The 27,306-nt window shown below is 51.3% G+C and overlaps 1 protein-coding gene across 2 annotated transcripts in view; it reads left to right on the forward strand.

Annotated features, from left to right (window-relative positions):
- SMAD6 (SMAD family member 6) overlaps window positions 1–21,710 on the forward strand; it is a 42,309-nt gene extending 20,599 nt beyond the window's left edge. The window contains exon 4 of one of the 2 annotated variants that reach the window (XM_085589028.1): window positions 10,047–13,103. In XM_085589028.1, the coding sequence (XP_085445154.1) occupies window positions 10,047–10,375 (329 nt within the window). In that variant the 3' untranslated portion in view covers window positions 10,376–13,103. Of the gene's footprint in view, window positions 1–10,046; window positions 13,104–16,671 lie in introns of those variants that run through there. The other variant, XM_085589027.1, reaches the window with a different exon arrangement.
- Window positions 21,711–27,306: the final 5,596 nt, after the last annotated feature.

Here is a 27,306-nt window from a genome sequence, read left to right on the forward strand (position 1 = left end):
TCGGGGTTTGTCAGGAAACCTGAAACCAGGTGAGTTTGGCCAAGGCCAGGCTCTGGCTGGGACAGGGCTGCGAGGAGGAGCAGGACAGGGATGTGCCTAAGGGAGGGCACAAGCAGGACTTATTTTTGTAGACATTTCATAGCAACAGGGCTAAAATAGAGCCGTTGCTCTTTCTTCTCCATTGCATTGAAAGGAGACCCTTTTTCTGCTGAGCAGAACCTCTGTGGTGGATGGGATGGGGCTCTGGGTTGGTCCTTCAAGCTGCAGGAGAAGTTTGTGGCAGCTCTTTGTTTTAGCCATTGATTCTGAAATAATGGGCTCATGAATAAGAGTTTTAACTTCACCCTGCCCTGCACACCACAGCATTGTGCTTTTCCAGCCCTGACATCCTTCAGTTATGTGGGTGTAGCTTAATGCCACCACTTAAACATCAATTCTGTGTCTGCAGACAGAATACACCAATATATTTATTCCCACAATCCATTTCCAGCTCCATTTCCTATCCAGAGTCATCCAGGCAATGACACATTGCCCTTAAAATTTGAATTCCCTCAGTGAGATGTTGCTTTTGCATGTGATTAAAGAGCTAATAATATTTTGGACCGTTTTGATGGTGTTTGGGTAGCAATTCTTGCAATTAATCTCAGGATAATACAGATGTCCATGTCTGAGATGGTTTTTTTAGATACTTAACTGCAGCCAACAGGGAGGAAGAGCCAGTTGAAGGGCACAATCCATCTTTTCTCTACAGAACAGGACTAAAACAGGGCAGATAAGTTGTACCCTCTGATGGAGAGTGCAGGTGAGAGGGTCTGGGCTTGTTCACACGGATTTTGGGTGCTGTGATTTATCTTCGGATCAGCTGAGCCAGCAAAGAGGATTTGGGTGGTTGTGAGGCAGTGGTAAAGAAAAGAAAATCGCTATTTTTAAAAGAGGGAACTGTAGGATGTTGGCCACTGGAACAACCAGCAAAGTCCTCCGTGGCTTCCACCAGCACCATCTGCCCTGCTTCGTGGCGGGCTGGGAGCGTGATGTCACGGGCAGAAAATAGCCCCTGTTGTTATCAGAGTAAAAGTTGAATTTCTTGTAATCTCTGCCTGGGCTGCCGCCCCTTCCAGCCCTCCCTCAGCAGGAACCTGTGAGCACACCCCCAGCCCCTTCCTGATTGTTTTTCCAGCCCCATTACACAACAGCACGTTTGTTTGGATTTGCAAATTGGTCCCGGGCAGCGTCAATAGCTGGAGATACACACAGAGGGGGGACGGACTTTATTTGGGTTTTAGGGCCTTCGGAGCGAGTGGTGCCAAAATAAATAGGGAGTTTTATCCTGGGCCATGTTAAGCAAACAGCCCTGGGAGCTCCTGGGGAGAGCTTCAGTGGAAGCAGCAGGGATGGAACCACCAGGGATCCCGGGGCGCCGGGCAGTGCTCGGGACTCATCCACGTCCCCTTGAGCCTGGGCTGTTGTTTTTATTCCTTAATGATGGATTTACAAGGAAATCAGGACATCAGGGTCGGCAGCGGCGTGCTGGGTGACTGAGCCCAGTTATCTTCTGGCTCTGGAAACCACGTTTTGTTTATCCAGCTCTGTCTTAGGAGAAATTCAGGTTTTCCTTCCTCTGCTGCTGCTGCTGCGTTGTCCGGCAGTAAAAACCTCGCCAGCATTTCCACTCTGAGTTGGCTCATGGCAGGTTTGTCCCCATTTTTCCTGGATCTCTCTGCAGTTTCTCGTTCCTCGAAGCTTTGTGGCAGGGCTGGGAGAGGCCAGGCTGGAGCTTCCTTGCATTGCTGGGCTGGAGCCTTGGGTTTGGTGGTTGCATGAGTTGTACCTTCTTAAAAAGCTCGAGGAGTTCAGGTTTTCCTCTTCCCGGGGCTGTTGGAGGCACTGGTGGTGGAGCTTTGCTCCATGTCCCCACGGGCAATTCTGACTTCATCACTGACAGCACCCTGGAGCAGCCTGAGAGCTGCTAAAAAAGACAATTTGAACACCCAGGCCGGTTGCTGTTGATTTTCAGCTGTCTAAATACAACCACGGTGAAGTCAGTGGAAATACTTTGAATTTCTGGTCAATATTTGGAGCAGAACCTGGCTGTGCCCATGTGCAGCATGGGAGGATTTATTTGTTAAAAAAAAAAAAGAGGAAAATATGACGGGGGTTGGAGAATAAATGGGGGGTGGAGAATCAGGCTCAGGCTCCCTTCTTCTTCCTGACTTTTTACCATCCAGAAAGAACTTTCCCTTTGGAAAGCAGGTTGCCTCAAGTGGCCCTGGTGGCTTGCTGAGGGCCCTGGGTTATGACAATAAATAAAAGCCAACAGCGCTTCTAGAAATGTGAGGAATGTGAAAATGTTTAAATGATTTAGTACCAGAAAACTTTATTTAAACATTTAATCGCAGAACACGCTTTCATCTTTGAAACATCAGTGCTTGAACTCCCATCCAAGTTTTTTCCAGACTTTCTATGTGTTTCATCATATACAACAGCAAGCTGTGCTTTGCAAAGAGAATAAACTTCCAGTTCCCTGATTCCGTTTGTTATTGTTGCATCAAAAGCAACTAAATTACAGTAGAGAAGCCGTTTTGGGGGAAAAAAACCTTACACACGTTATTTCCTATGTTAAATAAGGTCTCATTTATTTGAGGAATTGGAGCTGGTGAGTGCTGTGTCCAAGCAAATCCCATAAAGCTGCACGGTTTCCCTATGGAAACCAGCCTGGATATAGATGTGTCCGTCAGCTCATGGGGGTTTTCCCCAATGCAAAGGGAATATTCACCTCTGGGAAGTTCATCTCCCCAAAAAGCAGCACAGGAGAGGCTGGTGTGGTGGGGTGGCACTGGTTTGGACTGGTGAGGGATGCAGCATTGGGCTCTGACCAGTCGGGCTTGACTCCAGACCTTCCACAGGCATCAGGGGGATAAAAAAAAAAAAAAAATCATTTCATTCTTAAAACGGATGAGCATTAGCGGATTGTTTTGGAATTACATAATTCTTGAGCGTAAGCTGTGCTTTGAAGAGGAAAAACCTCCGGGCTCCCTGCGCACCAGCACCCAGCAGCCATCAGTCCCCCATTGTTTTGGGAGCTGCAGTGACTCAGAGCACGTAACCACCATGCTGCCTTTGGGGCTGAGCCCAGGGGAGCAGCTCAGCACTGATTTTCCTGAGATTGTGACCTCAGGGCCCCTTGGGTGCAGCATTAGCATTGGAGATGTCCCCGTTGGTGTTCCCAAAGCCGCCTGCCCCGCTCCGCCGGGGAGATTTATGCTTCCTAAGTACACTGTAAAAGTTTTATAAAGTAGCTTAAATATTTACACAATAAGCATTTAAGGAAACGGTTATGCCTCTAAAGGAGCTGCTGATCCTTTGGGTCCATCAGACCATGGACATGAGGGTTTTGTAACTGTCTGACCTCCAGGAGTTGCTTTTTTTTTTTTTTTTCCTACCTGACTGGTTTTAAGCAGGCAAACAAATGGAAACTCATACACAGGAACATATAAATAATGTTAATGACCTGGCTTGTATCCTCAAAAGCCAGGAAATTTAGGAACACGCCGGCGAGCTGGCCCTTTGCTCACTGAAGGGTGGACAGCATAGCTGGGAGGATTCCTCCCAGTATCCCACCCATCCCTGCCCTCTGGCAGTGGGAGCCATTCCCCGTGTCCTGTCCCTCCATCCTTGTCTCCAGTCCCTCTCCAGCTCTCCTGGAGCCCCTTTGGGCTCTGGAAGGGGCTCTCAGCTCTCCCTGGATCCTTCTCTTCTCCAGGTGAGCACCCCCAGCTCTCCCAGCCTGGCTCCAGAGGGGCTCCACCCTTGGAGCATCTCCATGGCCTCCTCTGGAATTGCTCCAGCAGCTCCATGTCCTTCTTTGCCTTGCACTTCCCCCAGCACAACCACCTTGCTTCTGCTCCCAAATTTTCTCTTGCAAGGCTCCAGTGGTGCTGCACCTCCAATGAGATAGCCTGTGCAGCCCTTTTTTATTTCTTGCTTCGTCCAGCACCGGGCTGTGAAATTGCCTGGAATTCCCCCCTCAGGAGCTGCTCCATCCCACTGCAAGGGGGAATCCTGGAACTGGTGTGGGTGGGAAGGGACCTGTGAAGATCATCAAGTCCAACCCCCGTGGAAGCGTTGAGGAAGGTGGGAAGGTCCAGCCACTGGTCCTTTTGTTGGTCTGCTTCAAGGAGAGCATCCCAGACCCCTTGGGTGACCATTCCCTCTCATTTCAGGCCAGCAGGGAACGGGGACCCCCTTTTTGGGGGGGCTGCTGTGCTCCCCTCCCCACAGCACCCAGCTCCCCTTCCCTCGTGCTTCCTGAGGCACTCGGGGCTGGGTTTTCCTCCCGCTCGCACGGCAAACGGATGTTTAGATCCGAAAGGAAATGGGATTGCTGTTTGCTCGGCTCCTCCTGGAGCAAACAGCCCTTCAAAATAACTCCAGTGGCGTAAGTGCCAGGAAAAACAGCGCAGCCAAAACCTTGTAAGCAAATAATTGGCCTTTTTGTGAGAGGGCTCCTCTTCAGCTCCAAGTTTGCAGATCAGAGCTGCTCTTTTCACGTTTTGTTTTGAGGTTTTGCAATTCTTCTCAAAGCAAACAGAATCCAGTATGTGCCAGATGGGTTTTACTGATCCCAGAGTGCTGCTTCCAGGTGATTCCCCCGGGACGCGCAGGGCTTTTGGGTGGGAAATCGGAATTCCTGGAGTTCTGGAGCTCAGATCTGGACCCCGAGTGCTGGGTGTTGCCCTGGAGGAGGTGGCCCCAAACGGAGCCCTCGGGGTGTCGTGTCCCTGTCCCCGCTCCTGCAGGGATGGCTCCTGCAGGGCCCTTGGCCGGGGCTGTGGGAAGAGCTCGGCTTCCCCACGCAGCCCAGCCCAGCCTGCCTGAGTCACCCCGGGCAGGGAAAGGCTCAGCAGCTTGGGAAAAGCAGCTGGAAACTCCCTGCCTGCCCTAGGGCTCAGCTTTACCCCAGAGCTGCACCCTCCAGCTGGGAAAACAGGGCCCTAAACGCCCACCCTAAAGCAGAGGAGAGCCCGAGAGCTGCCCTGCACCTCCAGGGGTTCCTGTGGGATGCTCAAGGCAGGAGCTCCATCCCTGCAGCCCCGTGGCACCCCCAGAGGCTCGTGCAGGGGAGCAGGATGTGTTCAGAGCACAGCAAGTGATGAAGTGTCACCCAGGCTGAGCTGTTCCACAGCTCTGCAGCCATCCCATCCCGCGTTCCGGCTGCTCAGCTTCCAGGGAAAGGGCTGGAACGGGGGCTGCAGCCTCCCTGGGGTGCCCCTGAGCCCTCCTGGCTCTGAGGGATTCAGGCACCATCACCCACCAGCATCCAGGTGCTCCTCTGGTGGGAAATGCTGAGTTTTTCAGGGTTGGTAGATCTGACACAGAGGATGCAGAGGTGGCAGCTCCCTCTTCATCTCCCTGTGGAAAAACTCGTTTCAGTAACGACTGCAGACACTGAGGTGAGGTACAGGGGGGAACAGGTACTTTTTTTAAACTTTATTTTATTTTTTCCTTTGGAAATGCAGCCTCTCACAGCCATGCTGTCACAGTTAAAATAAGGTTTAAATTACAGGGCTGGCTGTGGCTTTTTCCCTTTCTTTCAGAATTTTTGCCAACTTGCAATTTACTTAATGAAATCCTGCTATTTCGTTTAACGGGGATATTTTTTGCAGATGTTGATTTAACCCAGCTTTATAAAATATGTGAACTGTGCAGTTTCTTTCCTATTTTTAACAATTTAAAGATTCTAGTGCAGGACTTGACAGAGTTTATAACACCAATATCTGTTTGTACCATGTAGGAGTGGGGATGAATGATGAGCCTTCCACATCATCCACATCCCCATCAGAAACAGTGTGAAATCCTGCAATAGTGGGCAAAAATTACCCAGAGTGGAAATTCGTGTGAGCTTTGTGAATGTATTTATGGAAAAGTATCCAGCCCTGGTTTTACACCCAGTTATTCTTCGGGATTTTTGAAGGGGGAGTCTCTACATCCATGTGGATTCTTTATATGTGTGATATGTATGGAATGAGGGAAGAAAATGGGTCTGGTTTGGCTGGTGACAAGCTGCTTTTTTAATGTGTAATGCCTGGTGTTTCCCCAGTATCTCTCACTTTATTTTTTAGAATGGATTTCCCCGGAGGGAGGGGAGGAATCTGACATTTCTCCTGCAGTGCTGAGTTGGGGGAGTGCAGTGTTGGACTCATTATCCCTGAGGATGCCTTCACGTGCTCCCTTAATCTCCCTGGCCTTGATGTACAAAGAGCCCGACCTGCTCCCCTTCCTCTCCTTCCCTTTTCCTCTCCATGGGAAGGTCATTTATTTGCTGCTTCTTTTGCAGTTTCTGAGCTCAGCCTTTGCTTTCAGCCCCTAAACAGCTTGTGGGGGAGTTGCAGCCACAAACCCTGCCTAGACCAATCTTGAGAAAGTTTGTTTTTTTTTTTTTCCAGCTTGAAAATTCAGCTCCCAGGAAAGATGAGAGCTTGTCCTAGAAAGATGGGAGAGTTTTTTAATCCAAACAGTTCCACTGGCTGTGTCCTTGCTATAACACAGCACGGAGGGACAGGACACAGGGAATGGCTTCCCACTGCCACAGGGCAGGGATGGATGGGATACTGGGGAGAAATTCTTCCCTGTGAGGGTGGGGAGGCCCTGGCATGGATTTCCCAGAGAATCTTTGGCCACCCCTGGATCCCTGGAAGTGTCCAAGTCCAGGCTGGATGGGGCTTGGAGCTGCCCGGGATGGTGGAAGATGTCCCTGCCCATGGCAGGGGTTGGAATGGGATGAGCTTAAAGGTCCCTTCCAGCCCAAACCATTCTGGGATTCTGTGCTAACTCATTAATCCTTTTCTCCTAGAATATCCCAAGCAAACCTGGAATTGTCTGGGATTCGTATTAGTGCAGCAGGACCGGATGTATTCCATGGAGTTCTCTGTGGATTTTGGCATTTTCCTATTTCCCCCCTCCCTCTTTTTTTTTTTTTTTTGTTTTTTTTTTGTTTTAAGAAACTGTGGTTTGTGGAAATGAAAACAAGTCCTTCTTGGCCAGGGAGGGTAATTGGTGTGAGTCACCTCCAGTCTCCATGGGCAAGTACAGCGTGAGGAATGTGGGAGATGGGGATTGCAGAGTCTGGGCTGCAGTGATGCTCTTCAGTGTTGTGGCTTTCATGCAAATACATTGATTTTCATCCCTCACACCGATTTTCTCTGTTTATCTGCACTTTAATGGGTTTTACAGCACTGTTCCAGGGAGTATAAAAACGTGACAGTTGGACTCAATGATTTTTAAGAGTTAGAGCTGTAACAATTCTGCAATTCTTAACAATCCTACAATTCTAAGAAAAGATTTGTTTGATCTTCAGGGATGGTCTTTTCTTGTCCCAGGCTAGCAGAAACTTCTCTGGGCTGCTGGTTTGTGGATTTTGCAGAAGCAGGGCCCCTCCGTGGCACACAGATGGCACAAGAGCTGTTTTCCGTGGCACTCAGGGTGCTGCAGATCCTGCTGGAGATGCCAGCAGGGCATCCTCACTGCTCCACTGTGCATGTGGGGCTGAAATCCCGAGCTGCTGAAGTAATTGTTTAGTCTTTGCTCGAAGTGGGAGCAGTTGTGAGTGGACCAGGCTGCCTGCTTGCAGCGAGGGCTGGGAGGCGTTTGCACACCGTGCATGGAGCAGCCATCGGAAAATCTGGCGTGTGTGGGTGCCCACCCAGCCTTGGGAGGAGCCAGGAGCATTCCCTGTGCTCCCTTCCACCTCTCCTGGTGGCATTCCTGCACCAGGCCCTTCCCATCCCTGCTCACCCCCATCCCACCCCAGCCCTTTCAATCCCTCCATCGGGCAGGAGCCCGCGACCTCCCCGTACAGGTTCATCCTTTCAGCGTGACCAGGTTGGCCAGCACACCAGAGGGATTTGTTTCCTTGCAAAGGCCACGCTGGCACCCAAAATCCTTTAATTCCCTATAAAACTCCAGCAAATCCGCCACGAGCGAGGACTTGCAGGAGTCGTGGGCGTCGTGACACGCGGTGGCAGCCCCGGAGCCCTGGCTCCCGTCTCCAGGTGCCTGCACAGACAGAGAGGCTCGCCTGAGCTTTATCAGGAGCAGGATCTTGGGCTCTGGCCAGGCAGAACAAAGCCTGAATTCCCATTCCACTCGCAGCCCCTGTCTGCTTCCCATATATGTGAGGGCACTGATACCATGCTGGAAAAAAGCGCTTTTTTTTTGGGTTTGCGGGGGGAAAATTATCAGATGAGGGGAGACGTCAGCTGGAGCCCTTTTGGAGAGAGGCTTGGGTTGGAATGGAGAACCCACAGCCGCTCTGGGGTCTGGGATAAACCCTCTGGCAAAGGGTTGGGTTGAAAGCCAGATTTCCCAAGCTGAGGTCTCTGCCCGGCACCGAACTCCACGCCCAGCTGGCCAAGGAGGAGCAAAGCAGCTCATTCCCGTTTGTATGGAGAAAAATATTTGTTGGGCTGCTGCTTGTGGCCCCCTCAGGGAGCCTCCTCTGTCACAGGTTGTTTTCCAGGTCGGGGATGGTTTCCTAAAGCTTTCTCAGTCCTTGATACTCGCAGTGGTATTGGCATGAAGCCGAAAGACACTGTCTGTTGAGAAATCAGGGTGGCCTTGGGTTTTTTTAGCCCGTTTGCTGCTCCTCACGTCGCCTCTGGAAGCCATCAGCTTGTAAAGGTGTGAATCCCATGGAGGTGAGAGCAGGGAGAGGCTCTTGCTCCAGAGGGAATGGCTGGGGCTGGAGCACAGTGCAGGCTCTCAAAATGTGTCTGGTGGTGTCTTGCTTGGTATTGCTTTGGTTTTCTTATCAGGGAGGCAGCTCCACTCATTTCTGCTTAGCAAACTAAAAATCTGCTGTAGCCACAGCCTGCTCAGGCCCCTTTGTCCTGTCCCAGCTCCGAAGCCCAAAGTTCCCATTTTCCTGGTGTTTTGGGAAGTGGATTTTCTGTGATCAGCTGGGACATCTGAAGGAGGCCTCATGAAGGGGAAGCTGAGCATTCCCCTCTGGAAATGGCATCTTTGGGTTGTTCCTGGGGAGAGCTGAGCTGTGATTTGGGATCAGGCTGTGTGAGGAGGTGGTGATGGGCTGCCTGGCCTTTGCAGGACAGCCTTCCTGGTTTGGAGGAGCTCAGTGCCCGCGGGTTATCCAACAACTGGGTGTAAAAAGCAGCCAGTGCTGGGTCAGTGGTCCTGCTGCTGCTGCTGCTGGGGACACCCTGATGTTCTTGGGAAGTGTGAAAAATGAGGAGGCTCAAGCAGCATCTCTGCAGCCTCTTCACGACATCCTCACCAACTCAGCCTCTGGCTTCAAAAACATCTCCAGCACCTCAGTGCCCGCTCCACCCTAGGAGAAACCCCTTCCTTGGAGGTCTTTTCCATCGTTAATGATTGAGGATTAGTGCTGGTGTGAAGCAGCAGGGTTTGGTTTGGTGCTCTGGCCCGTGCCCCTCCTCTGAGGAGATTCCCAGGCTCGGCTCCAGCGCCCAACGTGCTCTTCCCGAGCGGCGCGATGGAGGCGGCGAGGGGTGTTATTCCTGTTTCTCTTCTGAGGGACCTACTAATTAGTTTCTGCTTTTAAAAGGCTTTGAAGCGCTCAGCCGAAACTCCTCTGGGAGCGAAAACTATGATTATTTATACTGAGCCCATTTCCCAGCGCCTCGGCCCCGCCGCGGGATGCGCCGCGGCTCCGGCCGCCGGCGGATTCTCCCGCTCCCCCGGGGGGTTCTGGCAGCACCCACAGCTGCTCTGCCAAGCCCAAGCTGCTTCCAGAGGCAGCTGAGAGCTCAGGAGATCCCATTTGGCCACCCCAGTCCCTGCCCATCCCACTGGGATGTGGCTGGGATTGATGAGCAGCGGGCGCGGGGAAAGGAGCCTTGGGCAGCTGGAAGGGAGTTCTGCCATCCAGGGGTTCATGGGGTGATTTCTCCCAGATTCTCAGCGTTTTTTATGTCCTGGGATTGGGTGGTTGGGTGGAGGACCTGGAAATGTGTGAGTTCTCAAGGGGTTTTTCCCCCATTTTTGTCCTGGTTTCCCTCACGCTGCTGCAGAGGGCACTTTTGGAATGAACCTTCTCCCCTGCGAGTGGAGCTGGTGCCTTGCCAGGAGCAGGCAGAAGAAAAAGCCAATCCCAACCAGCTCGGAAGATTTTCATCAGACCTCCGGATTTTACAGAAAATCAAACAGTGGGGACCTTCCCTTGCCCAGCCTTTCCCCTGTGGCTTTCACCAGCTCGTTTTTCTCCCCGTTTTCCAGCTGGTTGAGGCACAGGGATGGATGCTCACGGAGATGCCAAGCACGACCCCAGGATTTTGCTGGGTTTGGGTTGATCCAGGGCTGCTTTCCAAGAGGGAAGAAGTGCCAGCCAGGCTGTGGTTGATGACAGGGCTGATGCTTTCAGAAGTGGCAGCCAGCGTGGGCGGTGACGTTTGGGGCTCCTTTTGAAGCTGTATTTACACTGCTGTGTCCCTCGGACGTGCCAGGTGTAACGCAGGTACCTGCACGGCCCAGCAGCTGGAAAATCCATGGATGTGCCTGAAAGCTCTGAAAGCAAGACAAGCTGAGGTTTTAATGGAGACTGTTGGACTCAGAAACATTTTAAAAGCATCACCTAAATCTCTGAAAACTTTGGCGTTTAGAAGGAACACATAAAAATGTCAGGGAAAAATACCTGAGTTGGGTTTTTCCAGTTTTCACCCTTGGCTGAAAAGCTCTTTCTAAAACAGGGGAGCTGGGGAGAAAAACAGTGCTAAAATACCTCAAACTCATGTTCTGGACTGTGGATTTAATGGCCAGGGAAGGTCCATTAGAAGCAAACTCCTTGAGTTTAGCTTGAAAATAAGCTAACTGATGATGACTTCCAAATTTCCGGGCAGAACTAAACATGGCATGTGTTTTGCTTTGAAGGATATAAAAAAAAATTAGCATGAGCTGATGATTTTGCAGAGTGGTTTCTTTTATTCAGAGAAAATTGTTTTCATCCTCATTCTTGGCATTGGCTCCTTGTCCTGTGTTGCTTTTGTTTCTTGGGCTGCCATGGAAATGTCCCCCTTTCCCCCCAGGCCTCTCCACACACCTCTTGCACCAGCTCTGGTGCTCGTCAGACCCTTTTTTTTGTAACTAATTTAATTAATTAACCCAGCGCAAGTGTTCTTCGGAGTTAATCATCTCCTGGGTTAACAAATTAAATCTGCTGGAGGAGGAGGCTGGGGAGCAGCAGAGCTCTGCTCCAAGGGGAGGGCTGGAGGAGGAGGAGGAGGATGGTGGACGTGGTGGTGGGGAAGGCTCTTCTCAGCTGTCTTTCCATGGTTTTTGTGGGATAAATGAGCTGGACTGGTGTCCAACAGCCACATCCAGCACGAGGAACGTGCCTTGTGAGGGTGGAGGAGTTGGGACCCCACAGTGACACGGGATTAATGACAAAATAAAATCACATTCTTGTTTGCAGTTGATACAGGAGCTGGGCTGGATCCTTACCTTAAAGCAGAAACCTGGCAGAGGTTTGGTGCTGTGCAGCACAGGAAGGTGCAGCTGGCTGGTCCTCAGGACCTCTGTGAACCAGGAGAAACTTTCCTTGGTGACAGCTGGGACAATAAAGGATCCTCTGCTGATGCTGGGCTTTAAGGAAAATATAGGAAAATATCCAGGAGAAAAACCAGGGCTGCCCATCCTGCTGCAGTGTATTGGCTTAAAGAAAATGCTTGTGAGCTTTGCTGGGACAGATTGACAATTAATTTCTTTTTTTTCTTCTCTTTTTTTTTTTTGCGGGGCCATAAAAATTCCATTTCTGCTGTGGAAAATTTTAACCCCTTCCTAACCCTGGTGCTTGCTTCCAGGAGTATTAATGAGGGATTATTTTAACTGATGGCTCCCCAGTGAACTGTTAATAGATTTTGTGGAAATGTGTGTGTTCTTTGTGCTGGGCTTTTTATCTGCACCCTGTTGACAGTGACCTGTGTATGGCTGTAACCTTCCTGCTTCCCTGCTCCTGTGTGTTGGGCAGTGTAAATACAGATCTGTGCTGTGGCAGAGGGGAAGAAAACCAACTGAGCATGGGTCTAATAGTCCAAAAGTGGAGTAAAAGTGAGTGGAAAGGTGTTGAGGGAGATGGAACTGAGCTCCATGGCCAGTGGAGTGTTGTGAGGCTGCCCTGGGACACAGGAGTGCAGCAGGGAGGGACGTGGGAATGGGGAGTGGGCTCTGTGGTGGGGGCACTTTGGAATACCCTGCTTCATTTCCAGGTTGCCCAGATGTGCATTCAGGTCCCCATCACATCTGGAGAGTGCAGGGATTTATTTCTCATGTGCATGGTCTTCCCTGTGGGCACCTCTTCAATGTGTTTTGAGAAGCTCTTCCTTGCAGCCACAAATTGAGGGGGCTTTTGGCTTTTGAGCTGCTGAGAGGAGGTTTGGTGGCTTTGGAAAAGCCAGAGAGTGAATCAGAGCAGTTTTCTTTCATGTGTTTCGTGATCTGCCCGTGTTTTCCATCCTTCTCTCAAGTGCAACACCAAGCAGTGTGGGACTGTGCAGCGTTTTGTTTTGGAAAAAAAGCATCTTTCTTTTCTCTTCTAAAGCGCTCCTTTGAACTTTACTGGCATAAAACACTGTCAAATCACAAATAGTCTCAAACCTCAAGTTATTTTCTTTACCTCCACACTCTGCAGGGAGTGACAGCAGCAGTGCTGCTAACCCTGGGAGGATTTACAGTGTTTGCTCTCTGCATTTATTCCCAGACCCAGATTCCTGAGCCACGCAGGGGCCTTTTCCCTTTAAATTCTGGGTTGGATTCTCCTGCCTTGTTCCTTTATCTCTTAATTGTTTGAATTCACTTTGGGATGTGGAGGAAACGTGGTGGAGGAAGGAGTAAACACAAGGCAGAGTTCCAGCCCCTCCATCTGATGGATGAAGGTGGCTTTGATGGAGGAGATAGCCCTGACGCCAGCCCCTCTGGAGCTGCTACAAGTTGTAGTTGCCTACAATGATAGTTGTTAAAAACCCCTCCTGTACCACTGCGGGACTCAAATATTTTCCTTTCTTCAAAAAGAACGCTAACAAGCCCGCCTCTGTTCCAGCAGAAGTGGGAGCGGGGGGGAAAAAACAGAACAAAAAGTGGATTTTCTTGTCTGTGCATAAAGGGCAGCATGGAAAAAAAAAAAAAAAAAAAAGAGGAGGGAAAAGTGGAATATTTATTTAAAAGGAGAGGAGGAGGAGGTGCTGTGCCGGCCGCCCCTGCTCTCTGCAGAGTGGTAGTGGCTAATAGCTGGAGGCGAAACTAATACTTGGCAGGGGATGAGACACAGCACAGGCCCCCCTGATTTGGGGGCTTGCTGAAGTGCTTGTTTTATGTCAGGGCTGCGGGATGAGTTCATCTTTGCAGGAATTGGTTGAGTGCACTGGGAGATAAAAGGAGGGAGAGGAACCCACCGCAGCACGGGGAGCGCCGGGAGAGGGACCCTGCAGGCAGGGGCTGCTCAGATGAGCCTTGAACTGTCCCCTTCCAGGGGGTTATTTCCCTGTGGGTTGCTTCTTTTGGATTTTAAAGACTCTCCTCTCCCTTGGCCAGAAGAAGTGGGTCGAAAGGAAACTTCTCACTTCTTGAGGTGCACTTACCTGAAACACGTCGTCGCCTGTTTGAAGGAGCACAGGACTCCTCCAGGAGTGCTGGGAGCTGGCAGAGCTGGCACTGCCAGCCAGGAGCTGTGGGGTGACAGAGATCAGGAGCTCACGGGCAGGGGGGTGCATTCCTGGATGGATGGAGGGAAGTTCCTGCCAGAAGTTGCACGGAAATGCTTTTAATAAAGCTATTTCAAATGCGTGTGAAAACCATCCATGTTTTCATGGATTATTTTGCTTAGATATTTCCCAGTTCCTGGAAAGCAGAGATGGCACCAGGGCTGTTGGCACTTCCAGCAAAATATTTTTGTAGGATAGGCACTGTTTTCCTCCAGCTTTACATTCCCCTCCTTGTACATTAATTTGCACTAAACCATGAGAAACTCCTATTTAAATGTTTATTGCTGACTGTTCCCCTGATTAATGGAGCTGCGGGGGACACTGAAGGTTTGAAGTTGTCCCATCCTTAATCTGTAAGGGAAATGCAGGGGCTGAGCAGTAGTTTCTCAAAAATGTAATAACAAAAGCAACATAGCTAATGGGCATGGAGGGCTTTGAGGAGGTTGGGAGGTTAAACAGATGCAGAGCTCAGTAATTGCTACCAGCCTCCAGCCCCGGCACATGAAAGGTCCTGAGCTGGTCTGTAGCCCCCAGATCACTTGAGTGGGACAACAGCAAAGTTCAGTGTTTGGGGAGAGCTTTGGGAAGGCATTGGGAGCATCTGTAGGATGTCCCAGGGGGAAAATGACTGTGGAAACTGGATGCTGTGGAAGATGGATGGATCTCTTAGCACGCTGGTTTAGTGGAAGTTGTCCCAGTTGATGGCAGGGGGATGGACTGAGATGGTGTCCCCAAAAATGTCACCTGTGGTGTGGATGAAGGGGAAAAAACTGACATGGTCCTCCCCAAAAAATGTCACCTATGATGGGTGAAGGGGAAAAACTGATATGGTTCCTGCGAAAATGTGACCTGTGGTGGGTGAAGGGGGAAAAACTGGCATGATCCCCCAAAAAATGTGACCTGTGGTGGGTGAAGGGGCTGCTTCGGGCCGATGAGCATTGCCCACAGCAAAGGGCATCCTGCTGCCTGCCCCGTCACCCCCTCCCCCACGGCCCTCCCCTTAAATTTGTATAGTTACAACTCCCGTTAAACTCCAACAAAGCCGCTTAATTCAAAGCTGGGTAATGGGGAGGGGAGCCTGGTCTCCTCCGAGGTAATTTGAGCCTGGAGAGGAGCGGGGCTGGAGGGCTGTGCCTGAAATCCCGTGTGTCAATGGGGGCTCTGGAGCAAAATAAGGGCGTCACCCCGCGGGCGAGTTAATGGGACGTGATGGCACGGAGGCACCGGGGTCAGCAGGCCGCGGGCACGGGAGGGATTGTCAGGGAGCTGAATGCCGGCCACGGAGCACGGCTCCTTGCTGGAAATCCCACGGCGGTTTTCCCTTAAGCGGTGTGGTGGGAGCAGGAATGATGTTCAGCAAGTGGTTAATTCACCCTCTCTTCGGGGCTCCTTCTTTGCCTGTCTTTCTTCTGGAGACATCATAAATTCTGGAGGCATCAGAGATTAAACAGATTTCTGGCAGCCTGCGTTCCTCCCGTCTTCCCTGAGTGTAATTCCTAGAAAGAAGAGATGTTTCTCATTGTCTGGAGAGAGCTCCAGTGGGTTTTTAGAAGGACATGTATAGTTCATAGCAGCTACTCCCCCTTGGCACGAAACACTTCCTCGGATTTCACGTTCCCCACGGGAACATGAGCGTCGCTGTCAGAGAACATTACACAGAGGAGACACCCGGCGGGTCACTCATCCTGGACATCCCTGGGGGTCAGATCGGCACAGTTTGGGCTTGGAAATTGGGGTTGCAGGAGCACTGGGGTGCTGGGGAGCCACCAGGCTCAGGATACCGGGACTGTGTCCATACCAGCTCCGGTGGGAGGAATGCAAACATCCTGAGGGCCCAGCTGTGGAGGCAGGGTTGGACATTAAATGGAGAGAGATGTGCTGAGCTCACAGCAGATGGTGGCCGTCCTGTGGGGTCTCCAGCCTGGGCTTGAGCCACCAGTCTTGGTGGCATTTGACACAATCAAAGAGAGGATTTGGGTTGAACGCAAGCTTGGGTTGAAGATGGACTTTGGGTTGAGCACATACTTAGGGTTAAACAGAACTTTTGAGGTGAACACAGATTTTGGGTTAAATACAAGTTTGAGTTGAACGCAAATACGGGGTTGAACATGAAGTTTGTGTTGAATACAAGTTTTGGGTCGAACACCAGTTTTGGGAAGAGCATGGAATTGGTGTTGAGGACAAGTTTTGGGTCGAACACCAGTTTTGGGAAGAGCATGGAATTCATGCTGAGCACAGGTTTTGGGTTGAGCACCACTTTTGGGAAGAGCATGGAATTTGTGTTGAGGACAAGTTTTGGGTTGAGCACCATCTTTGGTTGAACACTACTTTTGGGAAGAGTATGGAATTCATGTTGAACACGAGTTTTGGGTTGAGCACCACCATTAGGTTGAACACCACTTTTGGGAAGAGCATGCAATTTGGGTTGAACACAAGTTTTGGGTTGAGCACCATCTTTGGGTTGAACACCACTTTTGGGAAGAGTATGGAATTCATGTTGAACACGAGTTTTGGGTTGAACACCACTTTTGGGAAGAGCATGGAATTGGTGTTGAGGACAAGTTTTGGGTTGAGCACCACCCTTAGGTTGAACACCACTTCTGGGAAGAGCATGGAATTTGTGCTGAGGACAAGTTTTGGGTTGAGCACCACTTTTGGGAAGAGCATGGAATTTGTGCTAAGGACAAGTTTTGGGTTGAGCACCATCTTTGGGTTGAACACCACTTTTGGGAAGAGCATGGAATTGGTGTTGAGGACAAGTTTTGGGTTGAGCACCATCTTTGGGTTGAACATGAAGCTTACGCTGAACACCAGGGCTGGGTTGAGCACGAGTTGAAGTTCTCACTGAGCAAAGCCGCTGGGTGGGAGTAGCCGTTTCCCAGGCCCCATCCCTGTGGTTTCCCAGGTGATCCCAGCACTCCTGACCCCCTCTCTCTCCCCGCAGACGCCAGCACGTCGCCCGATGCCGTGAAGAGGAGCCATTGGTGCAACGTGGCCTACTGGGAGCACCGGACGCGCGTGGGCCGCCTCTACACAGTGTACGAACAGTCTGTCAGTATCTTCTACGACCTACCTCAAGGAAACGGCTTCTGCCTCGGACAGCTAAACCTGGACAACAGGAGCGAGACTGTGAGAAGGACTCGAAGTAAAATCGGCTACGGGATTTTACTGAGCAAGGAACCGGACGGGGTGTGGGCCTACAACCGCAGCGAGCATCCCATCTTCGTCAACTCCCCGACACTGGACATCCCCAGCTGCAGGACTCTGATCGTGCGCAAGGTGATGCCGGGCTACTCCATCAAGGTGTTCGACTACGAGAAGTCCTGCCTGCTGCAGCACACGGCCGAGCTGGATTACGCAGACGGGCCCTACGACCCCAACAGCGTCCGCATCAGCTTCGCCAAGGGTTGGGGGCCCTGTTACTCCAGGCAGTTCATCACGTCGTGTCCGTGTTGGCTGGAGATCCTACTCAGCAACAGCCGGTAACGGTCCGCCTCCGACGAAACGGCAACAAAACACACACACACACACACACAGAGCAAAAAGAAAAACAAAAAAAAAAAAAAAAAGAAGAAAAAAAACCAAACCAACGGCAAAAAAAAAAAAAAAAAAAAAGACACAGACTATCCCAAATATCATCTACCTAGATTTAATATAAAGTTTTATATATTATATGAAAATATATATTATACTTGTAATTATGGAGTCATTTTTACAATGTAATTATTTATGTATGGTGCAATGTGTATATGGACAAAAAACGGAAAATGCACTTTGGCTTATATAATTCTTTCAATACAGATTTTTAAAAAAAAAAAAAAGGAAAAAAAACCAACAAAAATTATACAGCAAAAATAGGAGAAAGCCCTAATTTTGATGTATGGTTTTTTGAAATATTATTAATACCCAGACAAAAAGCTAATACCAGTCACTCATTGATAATAAAGTATTCGCATTATGGGGGGGGATTTGTCTTTTTTCTTCCCCCCCCCAGCTGAAGCTGGCAGCAGTCAGGGGGGTTCCAGGGGGCAGCTGCTGTCTCCCATCTCAGCCAGGACCCTGGAAAACCAAAAAACGAGTTGGAAGGCTGCAGCTGGCTCCAAGAGGGGGGTGAGTGAGGCCAGTTGGAGAGCCAGGGAGGAGGTGAGAGGAATATCTGTGGCTCTTCTCACTCGGGCCTGTCTGACCTCTCTGGTAACACAGAACGTGGTGAGGATGAGGGTGCACATCCATGTTTGCACAGATTAATCTTCATCAGTGCTAATCAGCACGTCTGGGAGAAAAGCAGAATATTGCATGGCCACAAAGCTGCCCAGGAGAACCAGTTTGGATTTTTTGGCCTTACCCAGGGGTTGTCTGTGAGCCCTGCATGTCCCAGACGTGTTTGGTGGTTGAGAAACAAGTGGAGGTTTTGGACAACTCATGGTTGGGTGGATCCTCCACTGGAGCATGGCCTGGATTTTGGGAACGTCTCCAGTGCCTCGGAGGAGTCATGAGCAGCTTTGTCCCGTAGATCTCCCAGTCTGTCATCCAGGCAATAAATGATCCAGGAGTGTTTGGGAAGAATATATTTACTCTGAGGAGCAGCTGCAGCCAAAAAAATGTCCTGGTCAGATGTGCCTGTCTCAGCTGATTTACTCTGCCTGGAAATCCTGGATAAAATCAGCTCCTTTGCTCTGACTTGTGCTGGGCCTGGCAGGGGCAGGTTGGACAAGGGCTTTGCTTGGTCAGGGAAGTTATTTATTGCCAGGGAGTAGCTCTGCCAAGTCCTGGAGTTCTGCTACAATTCCCTCTGCCTCTGATTTCCATAAAATCCCAGCCTCTGGAGCCCAGTGACTGGGAAGCTTTCAAGGTTGCAGAGGATGTTTCTGTCACCTTCACACGTGCAGGGAAAAAGATGCAATGAGACCTCAAAGAGTTAAACAGGGCCTAAATTTATTACTCAAAAGCCCTCCTGGTGCATTTTGGCAGCTGGACCTGCCACAGCCACGAGCAAGGATGGGGAATCACAGAATTGTGGGATCCTGGAATGGTTTGGGTTGGAGGAGACCTGAAATCTCACCTTGTTGCACACCCTCCACTGCCCCAGGGTGCTCCAAGCCCTGGACACTTCCAGGGATGGAAGAGACCTGAAATCTCACCTTGTTGCACACCCTCCACTGCCCCAGGGTGCTCCAAGCCCTGGGCACTTCCAGGGATGGAGGGAGGTGGGGGCTGCATCCCCCAGGGAAACCCAGGAACCCGGGTGGGTGCTGGGAGGGATCTGAGCAGGGAATGTCGCAATGACATTCCCACAGTCATTTTTCAAATTGTAACCATATTTGATGTTTAATTGGGACCACATTGGTCGAATTCCTGCAGCATCAGTATTAATGCTTGACGTGATTAATTTTTGTTGGTGTTACAGCCATTCTTAGGGAACGGTGTCAAAACAAGTCTCTCTCGTTTAAAGCAGCTTTCAAGAGCTTTGCAGGGGTATTTTTATCACTTTGGCTTAGGTTTGGTGGGTCCTGCCAAACCACTCACCCCTCTTGCTGTATCGCTTTCACACAAGTCCATCAAGAGGCCATTTGTATGTTTTGGGGGTTTTTTAAAGAGATTTTTCTCCATACTGTCCTCATTTTACCTGGGAAGGACCAGCAAAAATTGCTTTCCCTGATTCCTTTTCTTCTTCCCAGCATTTCCCACCACCACCCCTTTGCTCCCTGTCCTCCTCCTCCTCCTGCAGCAGTGCCACCATTTTCCACTTTCTACCCACTTCATCCCTAATTTTGGACACAACAGCACCAAGGATGGATTTGAGGGTTAACTCTGGGCTTTCCCTTGTGCAATCCACTGCTGGTGCTTAATTCTCTTTTCTTTTCATTACTCATGTGCTTTCCCAGGAATAAATCTGGAGTTTTATTTCAGTTGACAGCCGAGCTTTAAAGGGAATAAAAAAGGATTTTATGGTGAGGCAATGAAATAAGACATCAAGTATCCTCTTCTCTCTCATTTTGCCCCTTTAATGCTTTATAATCATTGAAACTTAGAATTCTTTAAAGGAGCTTTAGGACTTCAAAGCTATTGAGCTCCACACTGGACCCTCTCGGAGCTCAGCTGGAGCCTTCCCTGTGCATCCCCTGCACTGGGCTTGGGAATTGGCACCTGGAGCAGCCCTTGGAGGGCACTTCCACGGGGAAAGAGGAGTTAATTCCCTCCAGGTTTGCAGGAGCAGCTGGGCACGGTTGGGTTTGATGGAGGAGCTGATGGGATTCTGCTGTGCAGCACCCACAGCTGCTGCTGTTTGCCCCAGCCCCTATAAAAGCAGGATGGGCAGAGCCCTGCTCCTTTCTCAGCAGCCTCCTGAGCCTCTCTGAGTGGGGATTTTCCTCCTTCCCAAGGGATTTGTGCCCTCCCAGCACCCGAGGTAAGTGCAACATTCTCTGTGCTGTTAGGGCTGTACCCCAAGTCTGCTCCAGTGGAAGTCCTGAATTAATAATTCTCATATTAGACCTGAGTCCTTGCAGGCTTTGCTGTGTGGACTGTGTTTAATTGACAGGATCCTCTTCATTTAGCAATAATGGGGTTTAAAGCTGTGCACTGGGCTGGGGAGGAGCTGCTGGTGAGTCCCAGAGGCTGCTGCTCCTCCTGTGAGCAGACATTCATCATCCCATCCTTGACTTCATTGCTGCTATGACTGAGAAATGCTTTTCACCAGCCAGAACAGAAAAGAAATTATTGCTAAATGCACCTACTCTCAGCTCTTCTTAAAAAGAGAGGCTGAGAGCCCTTTGTGGCACAGGTTTGGCCACAGTTTTATGGGGGCTGCCAGTCTTTGGGCCATAATCCTCCTCCTCAGGGCTTTGCCTCCACAGTGAAAGTGGAGGGGCAGAATTCAGAGCTGGAATTCGAATTCGGGGCTCTGTGTGGGCTACCAAGGGAGAAACAAAAATCCCTGTTGGTGCAGAGGAAGGAGCTGAGCTTTGGTTTGGGCTGTGACGGTGGAAGGTCTGCAGCTCGTTGGGATGTGGGGTGATGCTTTCAGCAGAGCTCACACACCAGCCTGTGCCTCCCCAAGCCCTGCGAGCTCCAGGCTGGGGCTCTGCCTGCTCTGGGGTGGGGCTGAGGGGCAGGAAGGGCTTTGGCAGCTCCCCGGGGTGCTGCTGGGTTAGAGGATGGAGCTGCTGGTGCCTCTCAGGGTGTGGGGTGAGCCTCAGGAGCCAGAGGGGGGTCGGGGGGTTTTCCCTGACAAACACAAAACAATCCAATGCCTTCCTCATCCATCCCAAAGCCTTGTGGAGGGAGCTGGTGCAGGGCATGGGGGGGAGGCTGCTGCTGAATCTGCTGCTCCTGGCTGGTTTAAGCTGATTTTTGGAGGAAATGGGAGCTGGGGAGGAGAGGTCCTGCACCTCCCCTTGGAGCATCCCTGCTGTCTGAGCTGTTTGGGAGCAGCAGCTGCTCTCGTGAGCCTCCAGCACGGACCAAAGCCTTCCTAGAAAGCAAAAATGAGGTTTCACCTCCATCTCCCCTCAGCTGGGCAAGGGGATCCATGGCATCACTGGCTGCTGGGGCTGCTCCAGCACCCCAAAACTGCATCCAGAAGCCTGGCTGAGTGCAGAGCATCCCGAGTTATTTCCTGTGAATAACTCCTTTTGCTTCCCTCAAAGGTCTTATTTTCTCTCTGGAGCGTGATGAAGCATTACTTGCTGCTTCGTGGATAATCCTTCCTATATTCCTGATTTATGGATGTGCTGGTGTGATGCACAAAGTGGCATCTGTGCTCTGCACACTGTGGGAACAACCCAAAATTGCTCTGAAACTCAACTGGCTTACAATTATATTGGATTCTATTAAATTAAAACACATAGCACATATATTACACAATAAACCGCAGCTATTTCATGGATCAAATTAAGTTTTATTTGGGCAAATTACAACCTTTCTTACAGTTGGGCCTTTGTGAAACCATTCCTTTTTAATAAAAACAGGCATTTTTGGCAATTGCTCTTAAAGTGTGCATTCCCAATAATTGCCTATACTGTTGCTATTCTTTCTGGGATATATGTGGCTAATTATCTTCTGCTTAGGATAGGCTTAAATGAGTGGGATCTTCCCTTTGCTCCTCCCCCACACCTCCCTTCTGCTGGAATTTCTTAGTGCTTTCCATTTTTATTAGCTTGGCTATGGAAGAGAGTAGAGGGGGGAAAAAAAAAGTCTTCTCATTAAAAGCAGGAGTGCTTTTCCCAGAATTTCTTGGGGAAATGCGATTTCTCCCAGCCTTCCTCCAGCCCTGACACGGGGCTGAGGGGGACAAAGCTGCACATGGACCTTGGAGAAGTGGTGGTGGGAAGTGCTCCCCAATTTTGGGGAATGGTGGAGAGGCAAAGCTTTGGAGAAAATGAAGGTGTTTGATGAGGAGGGGTCTTGGGGGGCTCCAGGAATCGCATCTGGGGGTTGGATTTTCCTGCTTGCCCGAGAAGATGCAGCTCTGGTTGTGGCCTTGGAGGATGGGACATCTCTTGTGATTCCTCCCCGAGCAGGGTTTTGGTGCCTCTGCCACATTTCCCTGCACAGGAGGGGCTGTGGGGTGGCACGTCAGGGCTCACCCTCGCTCAGTCTGGGTTAAAAGCAAGGCAGTGGTTCAGGAATTGTGGGGATGGGCAGGCAGAGGGTGCCTCCTTCCTGTGCTTCCTTAGGAATGAGTGAATGAGCCCCCACCAGCTCCCCTCTGGATTTGGGAAGTGCTGCTCTGCTGCTTTTCCTGCTTGCTGCTCACTGCCAGGCTCGGAGATACCAAATTTCTCCCTGGGAATCATTTTTCCCACAGAATTTTCAGCCTGGGCAGGGAAGCGGAGGAAGTGTCCTAAGTGCTGCTTTCCTTGGGTGATGCCAGAGTGATCTCCAGACCCCCAGGGTGGAGATAAAGGGAGGAGCAGCCTCCAGGCTCCCCAATTCCTGAATCCAGGCTCGTGTTTCCTGCCCCAGCAGCACCTCGGGGTGTGGGAAGGGTGCTCATCCTGGTGGGATGGGGACCCTGGAGCTGTTGCTGTGGATGTCCAAAGCACATCCCATAAAACTTCAAAGCGTTCCGTCAGCTTTCCAAATCCTTCTGGGCACCATTGTCAGGAGATCAAGAAGGTTCGTGGAGCCTCCCAAAGCACATCTGGACGCTGTTTATGGGACTGTGCTTGGGATGAGCACATCTGTGGGAGGGGTTGGCCCTGGGAGCTGCTCTGGCAGTGCCAGGGCCATGGGCTGGTGGCATCTGGCTGTGCTGTGCTCACAAGGGTGACCCCAGGGCTCAGGGTTTCCTTGCTGCTCTCAAGCTGCTGCCAGGAGTGTCCTCAGAGGCTTCCCAGCTCCTTCCTCCCGCAGCCCTGGCAGTGCTGGGAGCCCCAGCAGCCTCCAGCTGCCAGTTTGGGTTGGGTGAGGAGCTGCTGGGACGGTGCCAGGGGTGGTGGGACAGTGTGGGGACTCCACTGTGCTGACAGGGAGCGGGCACCCACCTGTGCCCCAGGGAAAGGAAAGGAGATTGTTGTCTCCTAACACTCACAAAAACTTCTTTATTGGTTGGTTTTTAATTTTTTTTTAATAATAATAGTGTCTTTGGCCTCTTGCCTCTTCCCAGAATGCCCAGGATGAGTTTTCCATTGTCACAGGATGTGTGACAGTGGGGCAGGAGACAGTGGCACTTGCTCGTTCCCCCAGTGTCTCTGCACCCCGTGGTGGGGCAGGAACCAAGTGAAGTGGCCACAGAACATTTCTGAAGGGCTGCCTGTGTGATCCAGTCCCAGGCTGGCTCTGTCCCCAGCCTGTGCCCTCCAGCCTGGCATCCCAGGGACAAGCATGGGCAGTGGGAGAGAGCAGGATGGGAGCAAAGGGAGGAGTCCCCAGGGCTTCCCTTGCAGGTTTGGGAGGGAGAAGATTCTGCACCTTGTCCCTGCTGGTCTCTTCCACCCCCCGTGCTCTGTCCTCATCCATCTCTGATGGTCTCAGCCCTGGCTGGGCCGGGTCGTGGGTGGCATTTGGGGCACGAGGCTCTCCAGGCTGGTGGCACAAACCCCTCCAGGGAGGGAACTGAATCACCACCACCCCCCGAGGGCTCTGTGAGGAGCCTCCTCCCCTGGCAGCAGGATCCCTGCTCCCTTTGGGGATGCAGGGTTGAAGCCACAGCCCATTTCTGGGGAAGCTCCACAGTGGGTGTGAAGCTTCTCCCGAAGGATGCCGGGGGGAAGGGTGAGAAGAAACCCCCCACACGTCTCTGGAAATTGCTTTCCTTCCTCTCCTCCTTCCAAAACAGTGTAATTAACAGAAATAAACTCCTCAGTGCTGTTAATTTTGAAGGCCTGTGTGCCAAGCTGGAGCTGTGCTGGGAACAGTTAATTATTACCCAAACGGGGTCTGCGCAGGGCCGAGAGCGCCGAGGAATTATGAAACTCTAACGAGGGAGGCCCATTCTTGGCAAACACTTCCGTGATTCAAATGCTGGGGAATTCAGCATGTTTTTCTCTTTCTTCTGAGCACTCTGAGCCAGCTCATGGTGGGGATGGAGTGGGACCAGCAGCCCAGGGAAGCTGGTGCTGGAGCAGCTTCTGCAGCTCTTCTGCCACAGCAGCAGTTTCAAATAGCTTTGGCAAGTCCATAATTAACCCGTGATTGCTTCGTGGGGCTGCCAAAGGTGTGGATTTCTGGGTGTGAGGCTTGCTGCTGCATCTGAAGGTGCAGGGACACGAGGATGGTGACAAAGTGACAAAGGCTGTTCTGCTTTCCCGAGCCTCCCAGCAGGGAAGTCCCTGCTGAGCTGGTCCTGCTGATGGGGTCCCCTCTGCTGGTGCCTTCTGCTGTTTGACCAGGGCAAACCCTCCCCTCCTGCAGCTGGCTGTGCTGGCAGAGAAATCCCTGGTGGGATCCAAGCTCTGCTCTGCAGCAAGTGGCTGCAGGGAACATCTGACATGGCCCTCCATCTGTGGCTGCGTGATGGCAGAAGTTTCTTCCTCTCTGCTGCCCAGTTTTATCAATGCCTGAAATTGGAGCTGTGGCCCAGCTGGGTCAGAGCTGTGCCCTGTGCTGGGGGCAGCTGAGCAGGAGTTTTGCTGCTGCTGGGATCAGTAATTGCAGTGCAGCTGCAGGAACTGGGGCAGGAGCCTCCTGAGGTGGCTTCACGTGAGGTGCCCTGGTGGAACTGAGCTCAGCTTGGCTTTTCCCTTAAAAAAAACCCAACCTTGATAGCCTTGAATTCCTGCTTTGGGAACCTCTCACAAAAATGTGCACGTCCAGCATGATGAAAAGGGGTCTGTGGTGATTTTTGGAGCTTTTCAGCCTGAAATTAGACAAGCTGAGATGAGATTTCCAGAGGGCTTTTGATAGCACCTTGATGCTCATAAACTTTGGTTTATTAGATGTAAAAGATTTTTTTTTTTTTTTAATGTGATGTTGTGGAATGTTTCCTCCAAGATAAGTAAGTGGCAGTGTGTGGAGGGGAGGGTGGGAGGTCAGAGCTGCTCCTTGAGTAAGACTTTGGGTAATTCTTCCTCTCTCACCAACCCACAACCCCCCTCAGAGACCCCTCCTGTGGCTTTGGGCTGCTCTGGTGCCACTCACCTGAGAAAGGGAGACCAAGGCAAGGCTCGTGAGGCCCCTGGGCATCAGCTCTTGGAGCAGCAGCAGCCCCTGAGTCAGGGGAAAATCAGCAAAACTGCTCTGAGCCCTCCATGGGGGCAGGAAAATGCAGCAGATGGACTCGGGAAGCTCAGCCACTTCTTACACGGTCCTGAATGAACTTCAGCAGCAACACTGGCCGTGTTCTCCTTGTTTTAGGAACTCCTCTTTGATGGGAGAAGGGCTGGGAAATGCTCTGCTCCCCCCAGCATGGCTGGGCTCGGGAGGGACCTGGAAGTGCTGTGGTTTCCATACCTCCTTTAGAGCTGCTTTTGCTATCAGACCCCTCAGGTGCATCAGGAGGGGGGAAGGATTTGGGGACTGGGCTTTATTCAGGGCTCTGATGCTTTGTGTGTGCACAGCTGAGTGCAGCACCAGCCCGTGGTGGGATGTGGGTTTGGGCTGAGCTTTGGGGTGTCACTATTGACCCTTTTCGCTCTGCTGGGCAGCCTCACCTTGCTCCGTCCTGCCTGCGTGGGGGTGGCACCACCAAACTGGGAGCACCAGGGCGAGCCCTGAGCTCTCCAGGGTGTAGGGACTGGTGGGTCCGGGGGCTGGGATCCCACTGGCCCTTTGTGACCCCACCGGGGATGTTCCTGAGCCCTGGGAAAGCTGCTGGGGCTGAGCAGTGCAGGTCCAAGGTCAGCATCCCCCCCCAGGGCTCTCCCACTCCTCAGAGGTCACTCGTGCCCAAGCAGAGAAACAGTGCAGCAAAGCAGAATTGCTGCTTGAGTTGCTTTTTTTTTTTTTCCATTAAAAAAAGGAGGCAGGGAGAAACATCAAAATCAACCCCCTGCCCCCACAAATCCTTCCCTTGTCTCGGAGTATTAAAAACATCCTGGAGCTGGGGCCATGCCTGTGCTCCTCAGCGCTGGAGGAGGATTTCTGCCAAGACACTGACCCCTTGTGGATTTTGCAAATGTCTTTGAATCTCTTTTTCCTCTTCGAAAGGGGGAAAAAAAAAACTAAAACAAAACCAAACCCTTTCAAACCTTTGCTTGGTCCTTTCCAACGCAGAGCCATCGGAAGATTTATTCTTAAACGGAGGCTGCGGGGTGATTTATGGAATTACAGCTGAGCCGCGTTGTGTGCTGCTTACAAATTGCACAGATATTCCATGGGCCGTGGGCTCCAAGGAGCACGGGATATATTACACTGCAGGGAAAAGGGGAGCTCAAACCCAGCTGGCCGACTGTAACAACTCCAGCCACTTCTCTTTGAAGAGGAGCTGATCTCCATCTGGGTTTAATACAAACCATGATGGACTGACACCAGCTCTCGGAATATCTTATACAAACGGGATCGTTTCTGCTCCGTTTTTTCCAGAGCTGTCACACCGCTTTATTCGGTGTTTTATTCCCTTTTCCTCCCCCCTGCTCTGCTGTTTCTTCACGTTGGCCACTCCTGGTGGAGCTGTGGGAGCTGCTGGGGGTTGTTTCCCAGCAGAGGAAGGGTTTTCTCCGAGCGGGGAGGGCCATGCCACGTGTGGGACCACGGAGCTCAGTTGGCTACCTGGAAATCCAGCCCAGATGTGCACAGGGGAGAGGGAGCTGGAACGCATTACCAGGGAGGATGTGTCTTCTTGGGACTAAATCCCTCCCAAGGAGCCCCCTCCCCTGGCTCCAGGAGCAGCCAGCTCTGAGCCCTGCTGTGCTGGGTGTGCTCTGGGGGGTCCTGTGGCTTGGGGACACCCCTGGGACCTTCCAGGCAGCACCAAATTCTGCTGGAGCAGGCTCTGCGCGGCTCTGGAGCTCCGTCTCCAACATCTGGTGTCAAATCTTCACCTCTCCACAAAGGAATGTCCTGGCCAGGTTTGGTAGCCCGTGAGTGGGAGGAATTGGTGAATGGATGAGATTCCTTTTAAGCATTTGTTGTCCTCCAGGATCAAAGGTTTCTATGTGAGCAGTCTCGTGTTTTGGCTTGTTGGGAGGTCACGGTG

Source organism: Lonchura striata, chromosome 10, assembly GCF_050655825.1.
Source record: "Lonchura striata isolate lonStrDom1 chromosome 10, ASM5065582v1, whole genome shotgun sequence".
Classification (NCBI taxonomy): domain Eukaryota; kingdom Metazoa; phylum Chordata; class Aves; order Passeriformes; family Estrildidae; genus Lonchura; species Lonchura striata.